The sequence below is a fragment of the Ruditapes philippinarum genome, unplaced genomic scaffold (genome assembly GCF_026571515.1).
Source record: "Ruditapes philippinarum isolate M1 unplaced genomic scaffold, ASM2657151v2 ctg1752_1_1_1_1, whole genome shotgun sequence".
Lineage (NCBI taxonomy): Eukaryota > Metazoa > Mollusca > Bivalvia > Venerida > Veneridae > Ruditapes > Ruditapes philippinarum.
Window position 1 is genome coordinate 26383 of NW_026863776.1, and position 18864 is coordinate 45246.

General features: G+C 34.0%; 1 protein-coding gene and 2 long non-coding RNA genes across 5 annotated transcripts in view; 1 reads left to right on the forward strand and 2 right to left on the reverse strand.

Annotated features, from left to right (window-relative positions):
• Positions 1 to 18864, forward strand: part of LOC132723303 (trimeric intracellular cation channel type 1B.1-like) — a 77325-nt gene that overhangs the window by 12292 nt on the left and 46169 nt on the right. For both annotated transcript variants that reach the window (XM_060707981.1, XM_060707980.1), the window contains exon 2: positions 16772 to 16928. In XM_060707981.1, coding sequence (XP_060563964.1) covers positions 16772 to 16928 — 157 coding nt within the window. The remainder of the gene's footprint in view (positions 1 to 16771; positions 16929 to 18864) is intronic.
• LOC132723305 (uncharacterized) lies at positions 866 to 11905 on the reverse strand. Of its 2 annotated transcripts, XR_009624730.1 has the most exons (4): positions 11084 to 11905; positions 9370 to 10304; positions 7452 to 9143; positions 866 to 1716 (listed from the first exon to the last, which is right to left on the reverse strand). It is a non-coding gene; the product is annotated as an uncharacterized LOC132723305 (long non-coding RNA). The 2 variants fall into 2 exon arrangements; XR_009624729.1 differs by lacking the exon at positions 866 to 1716 and having other exon boundaries at positions 7029 to 9143.
• Positions 13908 to 16748, reverse strand: LOC132723304 (uncharacterized). The gene is made up of 3 exons (XR_009624728.1): positions 16225 to 16748; positions 15812 to 15972; positions 13908 to 14437 (listed from the first exon to the last, which is right to left on the reverse strand). It is a non-coding gene; the product is annotated as an uncharacterized LOC132723304 (long non-coding RNA).

Below are 18864 nucleotides of genomic sequence, written 5' to 3' on the forward strand. Positions count from 1 at the left end.
TAATCATTTATCATTTTATTGTTGTTTTCAATGGAGAAATCTGATATTACATTTTACATACATTGCAGGCTAGTGGGACCAATTGTTACTTTGAGATGCCAGGTGAAGAATGATATGCAGTATTGAGCCTGAAAAGGTATATTTTTTTAATCTCTATACTTACTGCTCTAAATCTTTCCCAGAAAAGAGCATAATAAATGTTGTTGCAAATAGTGCAATTAATCAATTCTTATATAGAGACTTTAAGCAATTCTTAAACAACACTGTTGACTTATGCACTAAAATGAGATACTGTGTAACTTTAGTATATTTGTATATGCATAAGCATAAATAGCTAATATAGTTTGATGATATACAAAATATGAAATATAACTGCATATACAATGGTCGGAATTTATTCTACATTTTTTTAAATTAATTATGAATTTTATCTTTAAAGGTGAACACAGCCACATGAAGTTCTCCGAGGAAACAAAATCAGAGCACAGAAACAGACATCAATAAAAGAAATAGTAGTTTGAATAATCAGAAACATTTGAACAAATTTATGATTTGAACAGTTCCTCACTGACAGACTTCCAGCAAAATAATTGTATAAAATAAAATGTGTTTGATTCCAAGAAAACCAGTAAAAAACAAAAACTTGCTGTTACAAATGAATATTGTTTTTTGTTATAGTGAATGTAAGATGATTGAACTGAAGGATATGTATGTTGAATTTTGTATTTTGCTCATTTATATGACTATGAATATAAATTAATAAACATTTTTGAAATTAAATTACTAAACTTTTATTTTATTTCAAGCTTTTTTGACATCAAGCAACATATATGCGACTTACATGTGACTTATATGTTACTTATAAGTGACTTGTATTAAGTCACTTATATGTAACATATGAGTCACTTATATGTAAAATATAAGTCACTTATATGTTACTTATAAGTTGAGCATATCTTTGACTTACATGTCACATATATGTGACTTACATATAACTTATACTTCACTTATTTGTCAAAATGCCAGACATATACTGCACTTACATCTAATTTGCATTTAAAATACATATACTTGACTTATAGGTGAATTGACTAAGTGAAGTATAATCTACATATAAAATAGCCTATAAGTGACTTATAAGTGAACTCCGTAAGGGAATAGTCGCCTTGTTCCAGTCAGATACTTATAACTCAGATTTATGGCCCTTGATTAGTTATGTAGTATGCATACATCTCATTGGCATTTCCAGATTTTACTATTTAACACAAAGTTATGGCTCTGTTATTTCCCTGAATATTTATCAAGTTCAAAGAATATTACTGTTTATGCCATGATTAATATATAAAAAAAGCCTTATGTCTTCAGTTGTTGTGTTAATAATAACCAGTACTCGGCGGGGGATATAAATTGAACGAATTTGCTTGTTATTTTTATTATCATTATTATTATTATTTTTATTATTATTATTATTATTATTATTAAAGCAGTTTCTGTATGTTGCATCTGTAAACTACCTTATTCCTTTCACTGCTTTAAATTTTCCCTCTAAGAACGACTTCCAATTTTTCCATGCCCATTGTGGAAAACGGACAGCAACATTTGTTTTTGATGATTTGTTTACAACATTTTCAAGCTGTTCAAGCGTCTCTACATCTGTTCGTCTATATACTCGCTTGATGTGGGCGAAGCCGGAATCTACTAAACACCGGGCGTGTCCTGTTTCAATATAACAAGGCTGAAAATTTTAGCATGCTAATGTAAAGTTGTAAATTGCTGCACATTATTTCCATACTAAAAAATCTATGCCAGGAAGAAACAACAATTTCTTGCATGTCATTTAGACACAAAGCATTTTGAGTAAAACTAACAATGAATGTTTTAACATTCCGAAATACATAAACATATCAAGCAGAATGTCTGTTTTTATGCCACCGCAGCATCTGCGATGCGGTGGCATATAGCGATTCACCTGTGTGTGTGTGTGTGTGTGTGTGCGTTTGTTTGTTTGTTTGTGTGTGTGTGTGTTATATAGATTATATAGTGAACTTAAAAAATCTTCTTGTGAAAAACCACTAGTCCAATTTCAACCAAACTTGGCAGGATTGATCCTTGGGTGAAGGGCTTCCAAAGTTGTTCAAAGAATTTAATTCCATGCAGAAATCTGGTTGCCATGGCAACCAAAAGGAATTGATTTTCACTATATGTACATATAGTAAAAACTTAAAATACCTTTTTGTAAAGACCCATAGGCCTAGAGCTTAGATATTTTGCATAAGGCATTGTCTGGTAGACCTCTACCAAGATTGTTCAAATTATAGCCCTGGGGTCAAAATCGGCCCCGCCCCGGGGGTCATTGATTTTCACTATATGTACATATAGTAAAAACTTAAAATACCTTTTTGTAATGACCCATAGGCCTAGAGCTTAGATATTTTGCATAAGGCATTGTCTGGTAGACCTCTACCAATATTGTTCAAATTATAGCCCTGGGGTCAAAATCAGCCCTGCCCCGGGGGTCATGGATTTTCACTATATGTACATATAGTAAAAATTTAAAATACCTTCTTGTAAAGACCCAAAAGGCCTAGAGCTTAGATATTTTGCATAAGGCATTGTCTGATAGACCTCTACCCAGATTGTTCAAATTATAGCCCTGGGGTCAAAATTGGCCCGGCCCCGGGGGTCATTGATTTTCCTCATATTTACATAGTAAAAACTTATAGTAAAAACTTTAAAAAAAAATTCTTCTAGCAATTGACAAATGCTAGAGGTTAGATACTTTGCATGAAACATTGTGAAGTGAACCTCTAGCAAGAATGTTCAAATAATAGCCCTGGGGTCAAAATTGCCCCCGCCCCGGAGTCATTGATTTTCAATATATACATATAGTAAAAAATTTAAAAAATCTTATTGTCTGAAGGTACAAGGCTTAGAGCTTTAATATTTGTTAAATGATATCATCTATAGGTACTCTACCAAAGTTGTTCAAATTTTGCCTCTAGTGTCAAAATTAAAAGTGAACTTTGATATCAGCTGACCTAGATTTTGACAAAGTGTATTACATGTTGTCCTTTGATGCAGTCATGAAATTTTAGGCTGTGTGAAATATGACCTTCACCACCAAATTCACTAGACTCAAGTGCATTGATATATTCCTACTCTGATCTTTTATTGAGTTAACAATAGATTTAACCACTAATCTGATAATAAGAATTAGATATGCATTATGACAATCTTCAATTGTATAGAAACAAAAAAATCTGTTCCTACACTACTATTTAGTGTTGTATTATTACGGTGGCATAGCATTTTTCTCAAATGCAATCTTGTTTTTATTTATTAGCGGTATTATCGTGATGTCTCGATCAAGAGAACATAGCACGTGTCTTTATTTATAAAAACCGCTTTCCGCAGGCTATCATGTGTCATCATGGATTGCAATTTAATAACTGCGTACGTAAAAGCGATTTTCAGCCTGATAATGTATCGTAATCTGTTCCTATTTTCTTTTTATTGAGTAAATCAAAATTAAATGATAGTTTTTTTTTATTCTTTTTAAAAACGGTGCACGTAGAATCACTAGCGTGTAAAGAATATTTTACTCTCCACATAAAATAAGCAAGCACATACTTATTTTTGTTCTGCCCTGAAAAGCGAGAATGAATATAACAGTATTATCGGGGTATTTTTCATTTATAACAATAAAACAAATTTATCATCCCGCAGATTAATTAACTATATTTTTATGTAGTTTTAATCAAATGCAAACTAACGCTTGTATATAAAATAAGATCTTTATAAACCAAAAATATCCATTATAAAGTTGTAATGATACTAAGAGAAGTTAGTTATTTCAGTACTGTTACATTCTTAAAGGCCCATATTATGCCTCATATATGCTATCTATTTTATTTCTCAAAAAACATTTTGTCGGCATCAAGTTCCATTTTCTACAAAAAACTCATTTGCTATAAAGGTTAACTTTCTTTAACTTATTTTGCTCTATTAGAATTAGTATTTGCATGGAAGTCAAAATACTACACTTTAACATTTTTAGCTCACCTTGCACAAAGTGCAGGTGAGCTTTTAGGATGGCCAACCAAATGGCGTCCGTCGTCCGGTGTCCGTCCATATTTTATTCAGACGACATCTTCTATAATACCACTTGGCCAATATTAATGAAACTTGGCAGGAATACTCATTGTATGAAGCTCTATCAAGATTGTTCCAAGAATGCCATTACATGCTAAACTCTGGTTGCTATGGCAACTAAAAGAAAAAACTTAAAAGTTCTTATACTTCAAAATGGAAAGGGCTAGAGCTTAGATATTTCTCACAAGGCATTAGCTTGTAAGTTCCTACAAAGTATATTCAAATTATGGTCTAAAGCTGAAAATTGGTCTCTATTTTGGGAGTTAAAGGTTTTTTTTATTGCAAAGTTATATAGACTTTCTTTGTAGGGATAAATTGAGACAGTGTATCTTGTATTTTTTGTCTCAACAGACATTGTTATGAAGATTTTTCTTTTAAAGCATAAGAAGGATGAAAAGTTTGTTGAATGTGAATGTTAATTCAAAACAGAGTCAATCAGAATAGCACAAATTTGAGAGCTACAGTGAAGTTGATTTCCCCATTCAATATTAATTTCGTAATATCATCAGAAAGGAAGACTGTGTCATTTTCGAAATACAATTGTAAAATATTTCGGTTCTTGACAATGACTTGCACATTTTATTGTGTATGAAATTGCACAAAGAAACGAAAGTGAACAAAAAATGTTGTTTTTTTCCACAAAAATTAGTTGATTAAGATAAAAGTTTAATTTACAGTACGGATATTACATTTTATATCCTTCCGGTTTGCGGGAAAAATCATATAGCAGCTAGCTACACCGCACCTACTGATGAACGAATTATGTCATAATATTTCATTCTGAGAACAAACATACAATTCGAATCATCAAATAATGCATATCAAATCAAATCAAACCAACAATTTTGCCTCCGAAAACATCTGTATCAATCTGACCTCGAGTTGAGATTATAAATTATACTAAACCGGAAGTACATGACGAAACGTCCGCCGATCAAGAAAATTGAGAAATTTTGTAACATAAACTCGTATTTCACAACAAAGAAGTGAAGATGAATACAATTATATGTGTGCTTCGTTGAAACAGGTATTTTGTTAACTATTTGTTAAGTATTAAGGCATGACATTCTGTATTTATGTAAATATCACCTCCCGACGTCCCGTGTTATGATTTATAAAATTATACAGTCATGTACACATGTGCTATTGACCTCAATAAATGTTAGTGAAAATGGACAAATAATTATGGTAATTATCCATGGTGCTAGTAATACTTAATTATCTTTATCATTTTGTTAACCCTTTTAATGCTGCAAACTTGACCTGGCTTTGTGCACCTAACCGGTCTACGTTAGTAAACAAGGGTTTCTATATATCAAATTAAACGTTAGGAAATGTAGTTTATGAAACTGCATGTTGCACTGTGCTAACCGGTGTCACAACATTTTTATCCAAGATGGCGTCCAAAATGGCCGCCGTCTGCTTCCTATTATTACATATGGATATTAACTTAACTATTTTAGTGAGAATCAATGTTAAAATGTTATTAGACTCTTTCAAATTATATTATTGTTAAAATATGAACTTTGGTGAACTTTAGATATTTTATGAAATTTCTTGTTTCCATGGTAACGAGTGAAAAATAGTAAAAATTGAGATTCATTTAGATAACATTTACCACTAAGTAAGTGTTTTGTTAATTTGGCTGTTAATAAGGCCAAATGTTATCAATAAGATTTTTTTGTAAGTATTTCTAAGTAGTATTTATTTATTTTGTTTCCCCCATGAGCATATTGTGAAAAATGGCCGTTTTCACTGAAAAGCCTCCTGTTACAAGTTCAAACTGCTATGAAACTATGAAAAATGCTTCAATACTAATCAAACTTGGCACAAATGTTGACTGGACCATTGCCTTTGTAACGACATGCTCAGTCTCAAATTTCCTGTTACCATGGCAACGAGGGGACATCTCAAAATTGCCAAAAATCACTATTTTGCCTCGATTTTTTCCATCAAAATTTATTTCAAAGTGCTGCAACTTCTCAAGGGATTGAGATAGAGTCAAAGGCTTTTCAGCGTTGGTTACACGTTACATTATGATCGACCTGGGGTCATTTTTAGCCTCTCACAAGTCCAAAATTTTCTTGGCGATGAGGGGGACTCCGCCCCCCTTCAAACACCCCTAACAGAAGGGGGCACATCCCCCTTCTGGCAACCCCCTGATGTATCTTTTGGATGGGGGGCGGCGCCGAAAAAGTGCTCAATTTTTTTAGCAACATTTCTCAAACGAAAACTTATGTTTGGGGCCCAAATAGGACATTTTTTTCCTATTTGAGGCCCAAAAAAGGGGGGGGGGTCGAAAGTGCGTTGTTTCGCGTATATATGTGGTAAAGGGTTAACAAAAAATGATGAAAAACTTTGGAATCACCTAAAAACTAGTTTTTCCATGTTAACATGTGGTCTTTCACCTAATTTTGGTGAAAAATTGTTGTTTTGTAACATTTATATTTTTTTTAGTTAACCCTTTCCCCCATGAGCATATTGTGAAAAATGGCCGTTTTCACTGAAAAGCCTCCTGTTACAAGTTCAAACTGCTATGAAACTATGAAAAATGCTTCAATACTAATCAAACTTGGCACAAATGTTGACTGGACCATTGCCTTTGTAACGACATGCTCAGTCTCAAATTTCCTGTTACCATGGCAACGAGGGGACATCTCAAAATTGCCAAAAATCACTATTTTGCCTCGATTTTTTCCATCAAAATTTATTTCAAAGGGCTGCAACTTCTCAAGGGATTGAGATAGAGTCAAAGGCTTTTCAGCGTTGGTTAAACGTTACATTATGATCGACCTGGGGTCATTTTTAGCCTCTCACAAGTCCAAAATTTTCTTGGCGATGAGGGGGACTCCGCCCCCCTTCAAACCCCCCTAACAGAAGGGGGCACATCCCCCTTCTGGCAACCCCCTGATGTATCTTTTGGATGGGGGGCGGCGCCGAAAAAGTGCTCAATTTTTTTAGCAACATTTCTCAAACGAAAACTTATGTTTGGGGCCCAAATAGGACATTTTTTCACTATTTGAGGCCCAAAAAGGGGGGGGGGGTCGAAAGTGCGTTGTTTCGCGTATATATGTGGTAAAGGGTTAACTAAGCAAGAAAAATACGTAATTTTAAAATAACTTAACCTCACAATATTATCAATTTATACTTGAAAATCTTCTCAAAATGACTTTCCAAACAGTAATTTTTGAATTCATTTTTGAAACATGAAAATGGTTCATGTAGAGAAATAAGAGAAGAAAAAACTGAATTGACTCATGAAAATTCTGGTCAAACAGTCTGCCAATTGAAATTCTTACCTTCCTGAGATCCCTGCTGTTTGTTGTTGTTGTTCTTTTTTTTAGAAAGGGTGTTCTAAATTACGATAAACCACAGATGCTTGGGCCAACATGATACCCCTGAGTAAACACTATCAAAAAATATTTTGATATTTAAACACTAATGGGATATCTCGAAAAAAAAATCATATATGAAAAAAAAAATACTGTTTACCATCCTGTATTGAGACTTGATTCCGGGCAGGCAGGCGAATTGGTTGGGCTATTTTTCGTAACAGTTTTCTCAGCAACTACTGATCAGGGCCTCATGATATTTAGTTTGCAGCATTAACACATTGTCCAATACCATGAGATTCGATTTAAGGTCTGTCGTTCATCCACTTCATGTTTACTGACTTAGTTAAATTCATAATAATGGTCAATGGTATGAATATTTCGTAACAATTTTCTCATTAGTTTAATTCATAATAATGGTCAATGGTATGAATTTTTTGTAACAATTTTCTCAGCAACTACTTATTACAGCCTCTTGATGTTTGGTATACAACATTGATATGATTTCAGGTATGTGGCTCATCCACTTTCAGTTTTTCTGACCTAGTGAAATTTTCAGCATTAATTGTAAATGAAAGAAAATTTCCGTAACAGTTTTCTTAGCAACTACATATCACAGCCTCTTGAAATTTGGTATTGTGACTGCAAAGTTCAGGTCTTATAATCGCTTATCTTCTTCCTGTTTACCGACTTAGTTAAATGTTCGATATGAATGGTCAATGGTAGGAAATTTTTGTAACATCACAGCCTCAGGAGTCATGTTATTTGGTATACAAATGCAACCCGGCCATTTTTGTCTTTGACCCATTTTTATTGAAGTATGATCCAAATTTGTACTTCGTCTTGTTTATGATGATGTCATTGTTAAAATTTTCAACATGTAAACACGCCACAGGGAGTGTATTTTTTAGCAACCTGTACATTAAAGAAAAGAAAAAAGAGGTATTTCTATACACTTAATGTTTGCATTCCTGTTAATGTCGGCCAAAAATACATTACATTTGACACTAACCTTTAAATGACATTAAAGAATTTTATAAACCTGTTGTTTTTTTTTTTAAAAAGAAAAATACTTTATAAGATCTATTCCTAAGGTGAGCGATATAGGGCCATCATGGCCCTCTTGTTTTACTTTTACAACACATTACGTACGTACTGTACACTTTGCACTATTTTTTTCAGTTGTTCAACATTCCACATGCTCTAAATATATAAATTAGAATTATTAAATACGTTTTATATTTTTCTAAAGAATTAAAATAAAATATTGATTTCCGATGTATAAATGTGCCTTTAAACAAAATGAAATGTGTATAATTTACCTGGACAATTATCAGCATGGATTGAAAACTTTCTTGCTCTAACACAATGTTCCTGTAGTGCCCAATCAACCATGGAAATAACTGCATCAGGGCCATGTGTTTTGGATCCATCCTCTCCTACTGTCTCGTTTTCATCAATAAAAAAATTCAGTTGCTTAGGGATACCGTCTATACGGAAACCAAAAATCTGTACTTTTCGCAATGTAAGAAAATACAACGGTCCCATTTGTCTTGCGTGATGTGGCAAACTCACGTTTTGACAAAAATCAAAGGTAAAATGAAAGTATTCATCTTCATCAGCACTTCTTCTTAAACATGTGTTGTACGTGTCCCTCTCCTTAAATGTAAAAAGTTAGCAATTTCACAACTAAAGGTTTATCAAACTTTCCTGTAAACTGGAATAGTATCAAATTCCATAGATTTTAAACGTTATATTTCATAAACATAACTAAAAATCAAGAAAAAGGAGATAAACATTAAATTATTAATCTTGTATATAAATTTTGACTCATTCACATGTTTAATTATAAATATTTCTTAATGTATAGTAAACTAGTACATACCCTTTGAGCTAAAAGAATGTGTTGTCGCATGTTAGCTAAGGCCTCCAGCTTGTCTTCCTCTGACACTGCGTCTGATATCATCTTTCTCATTCGCTCACACGTAGCGCAGACGTCATCTCTTGATGTTGCTATTCTGATGTGAGGCATACACGTAGACCAGAGAGTTTTAAACATAGAAAGCGAGACGTGCTTGATTTGTGGAACGGCTTATGTACAAGAAATACAGTAATCCTTGTGCATCTGGACCTTTGTTGTTTCGGACGGTAAATAAATTGGTGGAATATCATCTCGTCCCCTAGGTGCGGCAGGCTGGTGTATTCCTCTTTCATCAGCAAAGTTACTTATAAAATGTATTACTCTTGTAACGTCGTCAAAGGTAATAGCATTATGTGGTTTTCTGCCAGTATTTCCATGTATACGTGGAGCAATACCTTCCTGAAAAACTTGCTTACTTAAGCTACTTAGTGTTTTCTTCCCTATGCCATGACAAAGTAGAAATGTCTTTTTACATACTTCAGTACCATGTAACGTATACTTTCTTCTCATTCTTTGACGTTTTTTACCACGTTGTGTTTTTTCTGTAGATCTTTCATCATTTATCAGACCCATAATGTTATTTTTCCTTTGTTTCTTTTTCCATTTCTTTCATATTAAGTAGGTACTGATATATTTGATCTTTAGTGAATTTTCCGCTACATGCTAACCTACAACATTTACTAGATTTATAAAGTTCAACCTGCTTGCGGTCAGAATCTGGTTCAACATAATCTTGCACCTCTATCCTGGTAAAGGAAGTCTCGCACACGGCTCTCCACTATACTATTTTCCCTGATGTCTTGGTCAGAACCGCTGTCGCTACTAACATCTTCCTGGGTATTACAGGGTGTAGTCAACGGTGTTCTGCCAAAATGCTCCGATAAAAGGCTCTCTAGTTCCTGAAAATAAAATACAAATAATATATTAATCATACCTCTTTATGCAAAATCTAAAATCAAACATAAATGACTAATAAATAGAAAAATTAAATGCAAAATCTAAAAATATAACATTTTACTGTTTAACTCTTTGCTATTTGTTTAATCAGCATGTGATTAAAAAAATGCCTAAAAAAATAAGAGAGAGGCAGGTTTTGAACCTCAACCGCCCGCACGAAAAGCGAACGGCGTACCCGTTTAGCTACAGAGGCATTTACATTTATCAGCAAAGAAATATTTTATTTATACAATGGCGGTGTTTAAACTGAAACAGCGCGGTTCCAGACGACAGTTACACACTAATTCCAGCTATTTAACAAATTAGTTGTAAGATCATGTACATGTACGATCCATATACCAAAGTTTAAAGTGTTTATTCGTTATGTGTAAATATATTCATGTGTAAATAGAATCTATATTCATGTAGACTACATCTAGGATTAGTCTCGCAAAGCGGCAAATATTTTTCTTTTTATTTATTAGATTCTAGTTCTAGATGAAAATAAAAATAGCTCTAGAGAAAAAGATAAATGTCGAAACATTCATGCTAGTCTGTAAACCATGATAAACTTTTTTCGAGCGTTTAAATAGGCACCTGGTGTGAAAAGAGATTCACGAATGTATTCTACTTTCGTTTTCAAATACCGACTAACCTTCAAAACATTATTGATTCAAATAAAATCAGATTTAAAACATAAACATACAGTAGATTGTTAAAAAACACGAATAAAGAAACTTACCTCTAGCTCTTCGGCCATTTTACGCAAAGAAAATACGTGTAACCTGTCGATAATAATCGTAAACAAAACTTCTAGATTAACATGTGTAGTTTCGCAATGATCTTCTGGTATGACTTTTGACGTCATTTATGACGTTTGCGCATTATGTCATTAAGACCCCAAATTGCATGACGGTGCTCATATATATATATGAAGGTTCTTCAGCTATAAAGGAGGATTGCTTTTTGATGGAGCATTCTGAATGGTATCTTTGATCTCTACTTAGTTTTCCACAATTATTCATATTAATCATAATATATATGAAGGTTCTTCAGCTATAAAGGAGGAATGCTTTTTGAAGGAGCATTCTGAATGGTATCTTTTATCTCTACTTCGTTTTCCACAATTATTCATAATATGATATTCATATGAAATATTCCCACGCCTTACAAATGCTTCATCCTTACTAAAAAAAAACACTTTTCGGGCAATAATGCGCCGCCTAGCGGTGCTCTTGTTTAAATTCTTGTAGCTTTCACTGCTTTTACACAAATAAGGCCACATTTAAAAAAGTCTTTGTTTGCTGTCTCCCGACCCTACTTTTTAGAGTTGGGTAGGTAGGTAGGGATTTTTTTATCCCCCGCCGATGGAATCGGGAGGGGGATATAGTTTTGGCGTTGTCCGTCTGAGCAGACGAGAGCTACATTATGAGGTTTAGGTTTATGTACAGGCACTCTGTATGGGGTTCATTCCGTAGAGACATGTATTATGTGGTTAAAAATGCTCTTATGGGGTTAAAAAAATTTGCTCTTGTGGGGTTAAGAGATCAAAGGAATAACCCCACAAACACGTCTGCTAAGTATGTCCGTCCATCCGTCCGTCCGAATTTCGTTTCCGGAGTAGTTCTCTGCAACTAATGGCTGGAATTCAATGAAACTTTATGGGAATGTTGATCAGCATGTGAAGTTGTGCACCTGGGTATTTTCGTCTGGATATTTTTAGTATTTTTAGAGTTATTGCCCTTGACTTAGAATTTCGTTTCCGGAGTAGTTCTCTGCAACTAATGGCTAGAATTCAACGAAACTTTATGGGAATGTTGATCAGCATGTGAAGTTGTGCACCTGGGTATTTTCGTCTGGATATTTTTAGTTTTTTTAGAGTTATTGCCCTTGACTTAGTAAAATTTTGTAATTTTCAACTTGTCGCATGTAACTCAAAAAGTATTTGACCTAGAGTCATGAAACTTTACAGGAATGTTGATCAGTATGTGTAGTTGTGCACTTGGGTATTTTCGTCTGGATATTTTTAGTATTTTTAGAGTTATTGCCCTTGACTTAGTAAAATTTTGTCATTTTCAACTTGTGTCGCATGTAACTCAAAAAGTATTTGACCTAGAGTTATGAAACTTTACAGGAATGTTGATCAGTATGTGTAGTTGTGCACCTGGGTATTTTCGTCTGGATATTTTTAGTATTTTTAGAGTTATTGCCCTTGACTTAGAAAATGTTTGCAATTTTCAACATGTGTCACATCACACATGTAACTCAAAAAGGATTTGACATAGAGTCATTAAACCTTATTGGAAAGTTGCTCAGCATATTTAGTTTGTTCCTTGGGTTTCGCTTGTGGATTTATCCAGTATTGAAGAGTTATTTCCCTTGACTTAGTAAAAACTGTTTCATTATGTTGTTATTTGATCCTTGAGTGCTTGAGTTAGAATCGACCAACTTAACAGGAATAATGATCAACATCACTAAATTACAGGAATAATGATTCACCTCACTGTGAAGCTATGAACCTGGGACTTTGCATGTGGATTTTTTTCAGTTTTGTTAGAGTTATTGCCCTTGAATTACAGTAGTATAAATTTGCAATTTTCAACTTGGGGTTTGCTTGGGGATTTATTCAGTATTTGTAAAGTTCTTGCCCTTTACTTAGTAAAAAGATTTTTAGTTTTCAAAAAATATTTGGCCTAGAGTCATAAGATTGACAGAACAGTGGCGCGGTGGTGGCACCCGTGTCCTATGGACACATTTCTAGTTTTTATTAAAGAAGAATTAAAATGATTTGTTACAATAACATTTAAAAATATTTGAAAATTGTGAGATCCCTTCTTGATGCCTTGAAAATGGCAATGAAGTCTTGAGATTAAGATGTTTTTACATCTAGGTGAGCTATTGTGATCCCCTACCGTCCGTCGTCGTGCGTCGTCAGCAATTTCTTTAAACAACATCTCCTCAGAAACAAATGACTGCACAGCAACCAAACTTTACAGGAATGATCCTAGGGTGGTCCCCTGCCAAAGTTGATCAAATGGTTCCGGTCTGTTGCATAAGTAGGTCACAGGGCCAGAAAAGGAGTTTCAAAAATGCAAAATTAAAAAATCTTGTCTGAAAGTACAAGGCCTAGAGCTTTGATATTTGGTATATGATATAACCTATAGGTCCTCTACCAAAATTGTTCAAATTTTAGCCCTGGGGTCAAAATTGGCCCCACTCCAGGAGGTCATAGATTTTCCTTATATGTATATAGTGAAAACTTAAAAATTCTTCTTGTTTGAAGGTACAAGGCTTCAAGTTCAAAGAATATTACAGTTTATGTCATGATTAATATATAAATAAAGCCTTATGTCTTCAGTTGTTGTGTTAATAATAACCAGTACTCGGCGGGGGATATAAATTCAAAGAATTTGCTTGTTTGTTTTTTTTTGGAAATACATAAATGTTTTTGGTTTGATTCTGTTTGTTGGAAAAAACGGTTTAATAAAATGTGAATAAAAATTTTTAAAATTAGATATATCTTACTTTTTATTTCAGTTTGTATATCTTTCAATTAGTCAATACAAGAAGTATAGTTCTTTTTAATAAAAATACATGTAACAAAAGCAAAATTTCGAACATTTACCCAACATGTGAGAGGATGACTAAAACACACAAATATACTCAAATATATTATGCAAAATAACTACTGAACAACAAAAGGCATCATTATACATCAACAGTTTAAAGTTTGCTTACATTTTATTTTCACTGAAATGAATAGTTAGTAACACAACCAGAAAACCAACTTCAAACACTATGCAACTTCAGACAATTAAACAGTTAAGCCACAGTATACCAACAAAATTTAGGTTCACAGTATTCATTTTTTATAGGACATCTATGGGGAATGTCTTTATTGTGGACATTGATGCATTGCTCATAAACTGGAAGTACAATCCTAAACTTTGTTAACAGTTCTGGATTTCTCTGTGCTTCTGGCTCATCACAATGGGCACAAATATCTGGTCGTCCAATGTTGGAGGCACAGTAAGGGAACTCCATGTGAGATTGGCATGACATCTGCAGTCATACAAACACCCTTGCAGAGCATCTCCTATGAAAACAGACAGAAGGCTAGACTTTATGCAATACAGATTTTGCCAAAAATGCAATTATTTTAACATTTTTAGCTCACCTGTCACAAAGTGACAGGGTGAGCTTTTGTGATCGCTTTTCGTCCGTCCGTCGTCCGTCCGTCGTCCGTAAACTTTTACTTTAAATGACATCTCCTCATAAACCACTAGGCCAATTTCATCCAAACTTCACAGGAATGTTCCTTTGGTGGTCACCTTTAAAAATTGTTCAAAGAATTCAGAACTCTGGTTGCCATGGCAACCGAAAGAAAAAACTTTAAATATCTTCTTTTAAAAAACCCTAAGATATTTGGCATGAAACATCTTTTAGTGAGTGTCTACCAAGTTTGTTCAAATAAAAGCCCTGGGGTCAAAATTGGCCCCGCCCCAGAGGGTCATTGATTTTCCCTATATGCATATAGTAAAAACTTAAAAAATCTTCTTTTAAAGAACCAAAAGAGCTAGAGCTAAGATATATAGCATGAAACATGTTCTAATGAGTGTCTACCAAGTTTGTTCAAATAAAAGCCCTGGGGTCAAAATTGGCCCCGCCCCAGGGGGTCATTGATTTTCCCTATATGCATATAGTAAAAACTTAAAAAATCTTCTTTTAAAGAACTCAAAGAGCTAGAGCTAAGATATTTAGCATCAAACATGTTCTAATAGGTGTCTACCAAGTTTGTTCAAATAAAAGCCCTGGGGTCAAAATTGGCCCCGCCCCGGGGGTCATTTTCCTTATATGTGTATAGCAAAAACTTAAAAAATCTTCTTTGAAAAAACCCAAATAGCTAGAGTTTAGATATTAAGCATGAAACATCTTCTAGTGAGTGTCTACAAAGTTTGTTCAAATAAAAGCGCTGGGGTCAAAATTGGACCCGCCCAGGGTGTCATTGATTTTCCTTATATGTGTATAGCAAAAACTTAAAATCTTCTTTGAAAAAACCCAAATAGCTAGAGTTTAGATTTTAAGCATGAAACATCTTCTAGTAAGTGTCTACAAAGTTTGTTCAAATAAAAGCCCTGGGGTCAAGACTGGCCCCGCCCCAGGGGTGTCATTGTTTTTAACTTTAATGTGTATAGTAAAAACTTTAAAAAATCTTCTTTTAAAAAGCCCAATGAGGTAGAGCTTAGATGTTTAGCATGAAACATCTTCTTATTGGGGGGGGGGGGGGGGTGCTATATACAGGTGAGCGACCTCAGGGCCATCATGGCCCTCTTGTTAATTATACAAACACCATGGGAAATATGTAAGATAGAAGAAAATCAGGTTTCTACTTTCAGTTGATTATGTAAAAACATTTTGACATCACTATTTCAAGAAAATAAGCACAACAATATGCAATACCAATACTAACCATCAACTGTAATGACTGAAACACAGCTGTAATCAAATTTCTCAAGGTTGTGTTTTAGAGATCATGTTTCCCTGTCAATTTATTCTTGGAGTAAATACACCTTGGTTTATCCGCATTCAGTGCCTTGCATTTTGAGCCACTAGAAGACTATTCTTAAAGCCCTGCAATAATGAGAAAATGTGATAAATGAGTGCTGAAATGGTTCAACACTGTTCAAGTACTAAGACAGGTGGTACTGAAAACAATAAGATAAGTGCATTTGCTGGTTGAAGAAAATGATTATTAAATAAATACTGGTACTTATAAATGAATGAATACATACAAGAAACTTTATTTATTTACAAAAACTTTATTTTAAGTCGATTACATGAGCAATCAGTAAGTTTTTAACCCAAACCAGTATTTAAGCATACCGTAAGAACGTCCGATTTTTTTCGGGTAAAAATCCTCGACGTCATTCAACAAATCGGCCCATGCTCAGACCAATTCATTCTCGTGGAGGTTATTTTTCAACAAAGTTGAATAAACGTAATAATAAATGTTGACGAGATGATAAAATACTCGTCTTCTTGAAGATCTTCTAACTTTCGTTTTGCAAAATTGTATCGGAAGTGTACACACTCGACTTTTACCCGGCGGTACTTGATAGTCTATACACGTGACTAATAATACGCGGGAACCAGAATACTACACGCCGTTATTGAACGGATATCGGTAAAAATATGCGGCACCAAAAAAACAAAAAAAATGGTCGGCGAGAGCAAATAAAATTTTTCGGAGCGCAGTGTTTTTTTAGGGTCGGTCGGGAGACAGCAAACAAAGCTATTTTTAATTTTGGCCTAACAGTCTGTCCTCAGGTGAAGGCTTTTGGGCCAATGTTTATACTTTCAAGCACTTGGCGAAAATGTAGGCAACTTTGATATTCTCTTTGTATACTTAGGTTATGTTTTATACTTTTAGGCACTCAACCATTTTATAGGCGACATCCACTGTCTACATGGTTGTCAAGCATGTTGCTATGTTTCGCAGGAAGTATAATAGCCAATATATTACTGGGTGAACCAGCCATAACACCATTCAAGGATCATAGAAGTGTCCTCACATCTACTGCAGTATGGTACGTGTTAATAATAATTTCTATTTTCAATAATATTCTTTTGCCTAACTTGAACTATAAGAATTTATTGCCTCTGGTGCCTGGTGAGCATGGATATAGGCTTTTAGTGTCTTTATAATTATGATAATGGTGTTTTGCTTACAGATTTATTCAGTATTTATAGAGTTATTGCCCTTGACTTAGTAAAAATTTGCATTTTTAGCTTGACTTTTTTTTTTTTGAAAAAAAAAGTAGAGGTATTGCTATGGTCGCGGCGCCGTTGCTGTCCGCAAACTTGTACCTGGATCATAACTTTTTTATTTCTTGGTGTATTGTCTTCATACTTGGCCACAACAACCCTTGGGACAAGACCTTTCAGTAGACCACACTAACCTTGACCTTCATCCATAAATGACCTTGACCTTCAAGGTTAAAAGTCCAAATTTTGCTTGTTCATGCTGTTATTGGCTGTAACTTTGTTATTTTTGAATGGATTGTCTTCAAACTTGAACATAATAATCTTCAAGGATATCCCTTAAAAATAACCAGACAGACCTTGACTTTCACTCATAAATGACCTTGACTTTGAAGGTCAAATTATTGAAATTTTCCTTTTTTTTGGCTATTATTGGCTGTAACTTTGTTATTTTTGAATGGATTGTCTTCAAACTTGAACATAATAATCTTCAAGGATAACCCTTAAAAATAATCAGACAGACCTTGACCTTCACTCATTAATGACCTTGACTTTGAAGTTCAAATTATTGAAATTTTCATTGTTTTGGCTGTAACTGGCTGTAACTTTGCTATTATTAAAGGAATCAACTTCATATTATAACAGAACATACTTAGTAAAACTTGTCATATGTGACTTTCCATGGGACAATATCAAAAAGGTCACATATGACAGGGAGTCTTTTAATCCAGGTTCCCAAAAAAATCATCAGTTGTTTCAAAATGCTATTTTTACTTGTTTGTTTTTTCTTTGATTGTGTTTTCTTTGTGTTACATATTATGTAATATTTAAATATGGCTTGTTGAAGATATAAGATAATTTTTATTTAAATACTTTATTTAGGTTAAAATGTTTTTAAAAATAAAAATGTTTACATGCATGATTATACAAATACAATGTATTACAGATATAAAATTTTAAAAGAAGAGTTTTTAATTTTGATTTCCAGTCTTTTACAGTTTTAACATTCACATCTCCTCTTTCGCCACTCATGGTTCCATATGATATACTGTTTCTTAATTTGAAAGAGTCAAGCCAACCATTTGAGGCCTTAAACTTTTCCAGCTGTTGGGCAAATTCAATTGCTTTTGTCTGTATCATTGGACCTGTAAGGTTGATGTTTCTTCCCGCTACATCACAACACCATGCCAATGTAAGGTCGTTGACTTCTTCATTCCCTGGAAAAAGAAGGAGGAATGAATTTTCTGCTCATACATGCAAAGTTCAGACATTTTAAAGTTTAAGTTTGGGGGGTGTAGTGTATAAACAGGCATTGTTGTCTTGTAAATCTTTGCTTTATTTTTCCTATCAATTTAGTGAAAAAATACGATGAGAACGAATAACCAAAAAAAATACCTGTGAGATAACGACGACATTTTGAAGAATTGGGCATGTTGTTTTCAAAGTCACTCAAAATGTCGGCTTTTCGCTTCCGGAGCGTCTGTATCTGGGTTTTGCCGACGCCCATTTCCTCAGCAAGCTTTTTGATTGCCTGAATTCTTTTTCAAGAGTCAGGACAATTCTTTTTTTACGTGCTTTGTCAGCCATATTTGTATGATCTGAAGTGCCCGGATGTTTGTACATGTTTCTATCCGCACTTTCTATCAGTTTCTATCCGCACGTTATCAGACGGTTGTTATTTACTGCTTGGTCATGTCGATGTAATCATTAGATTATTTATTTTCAAACTTTGAAAGTTATAATGACTAATAGCTTCGTAAT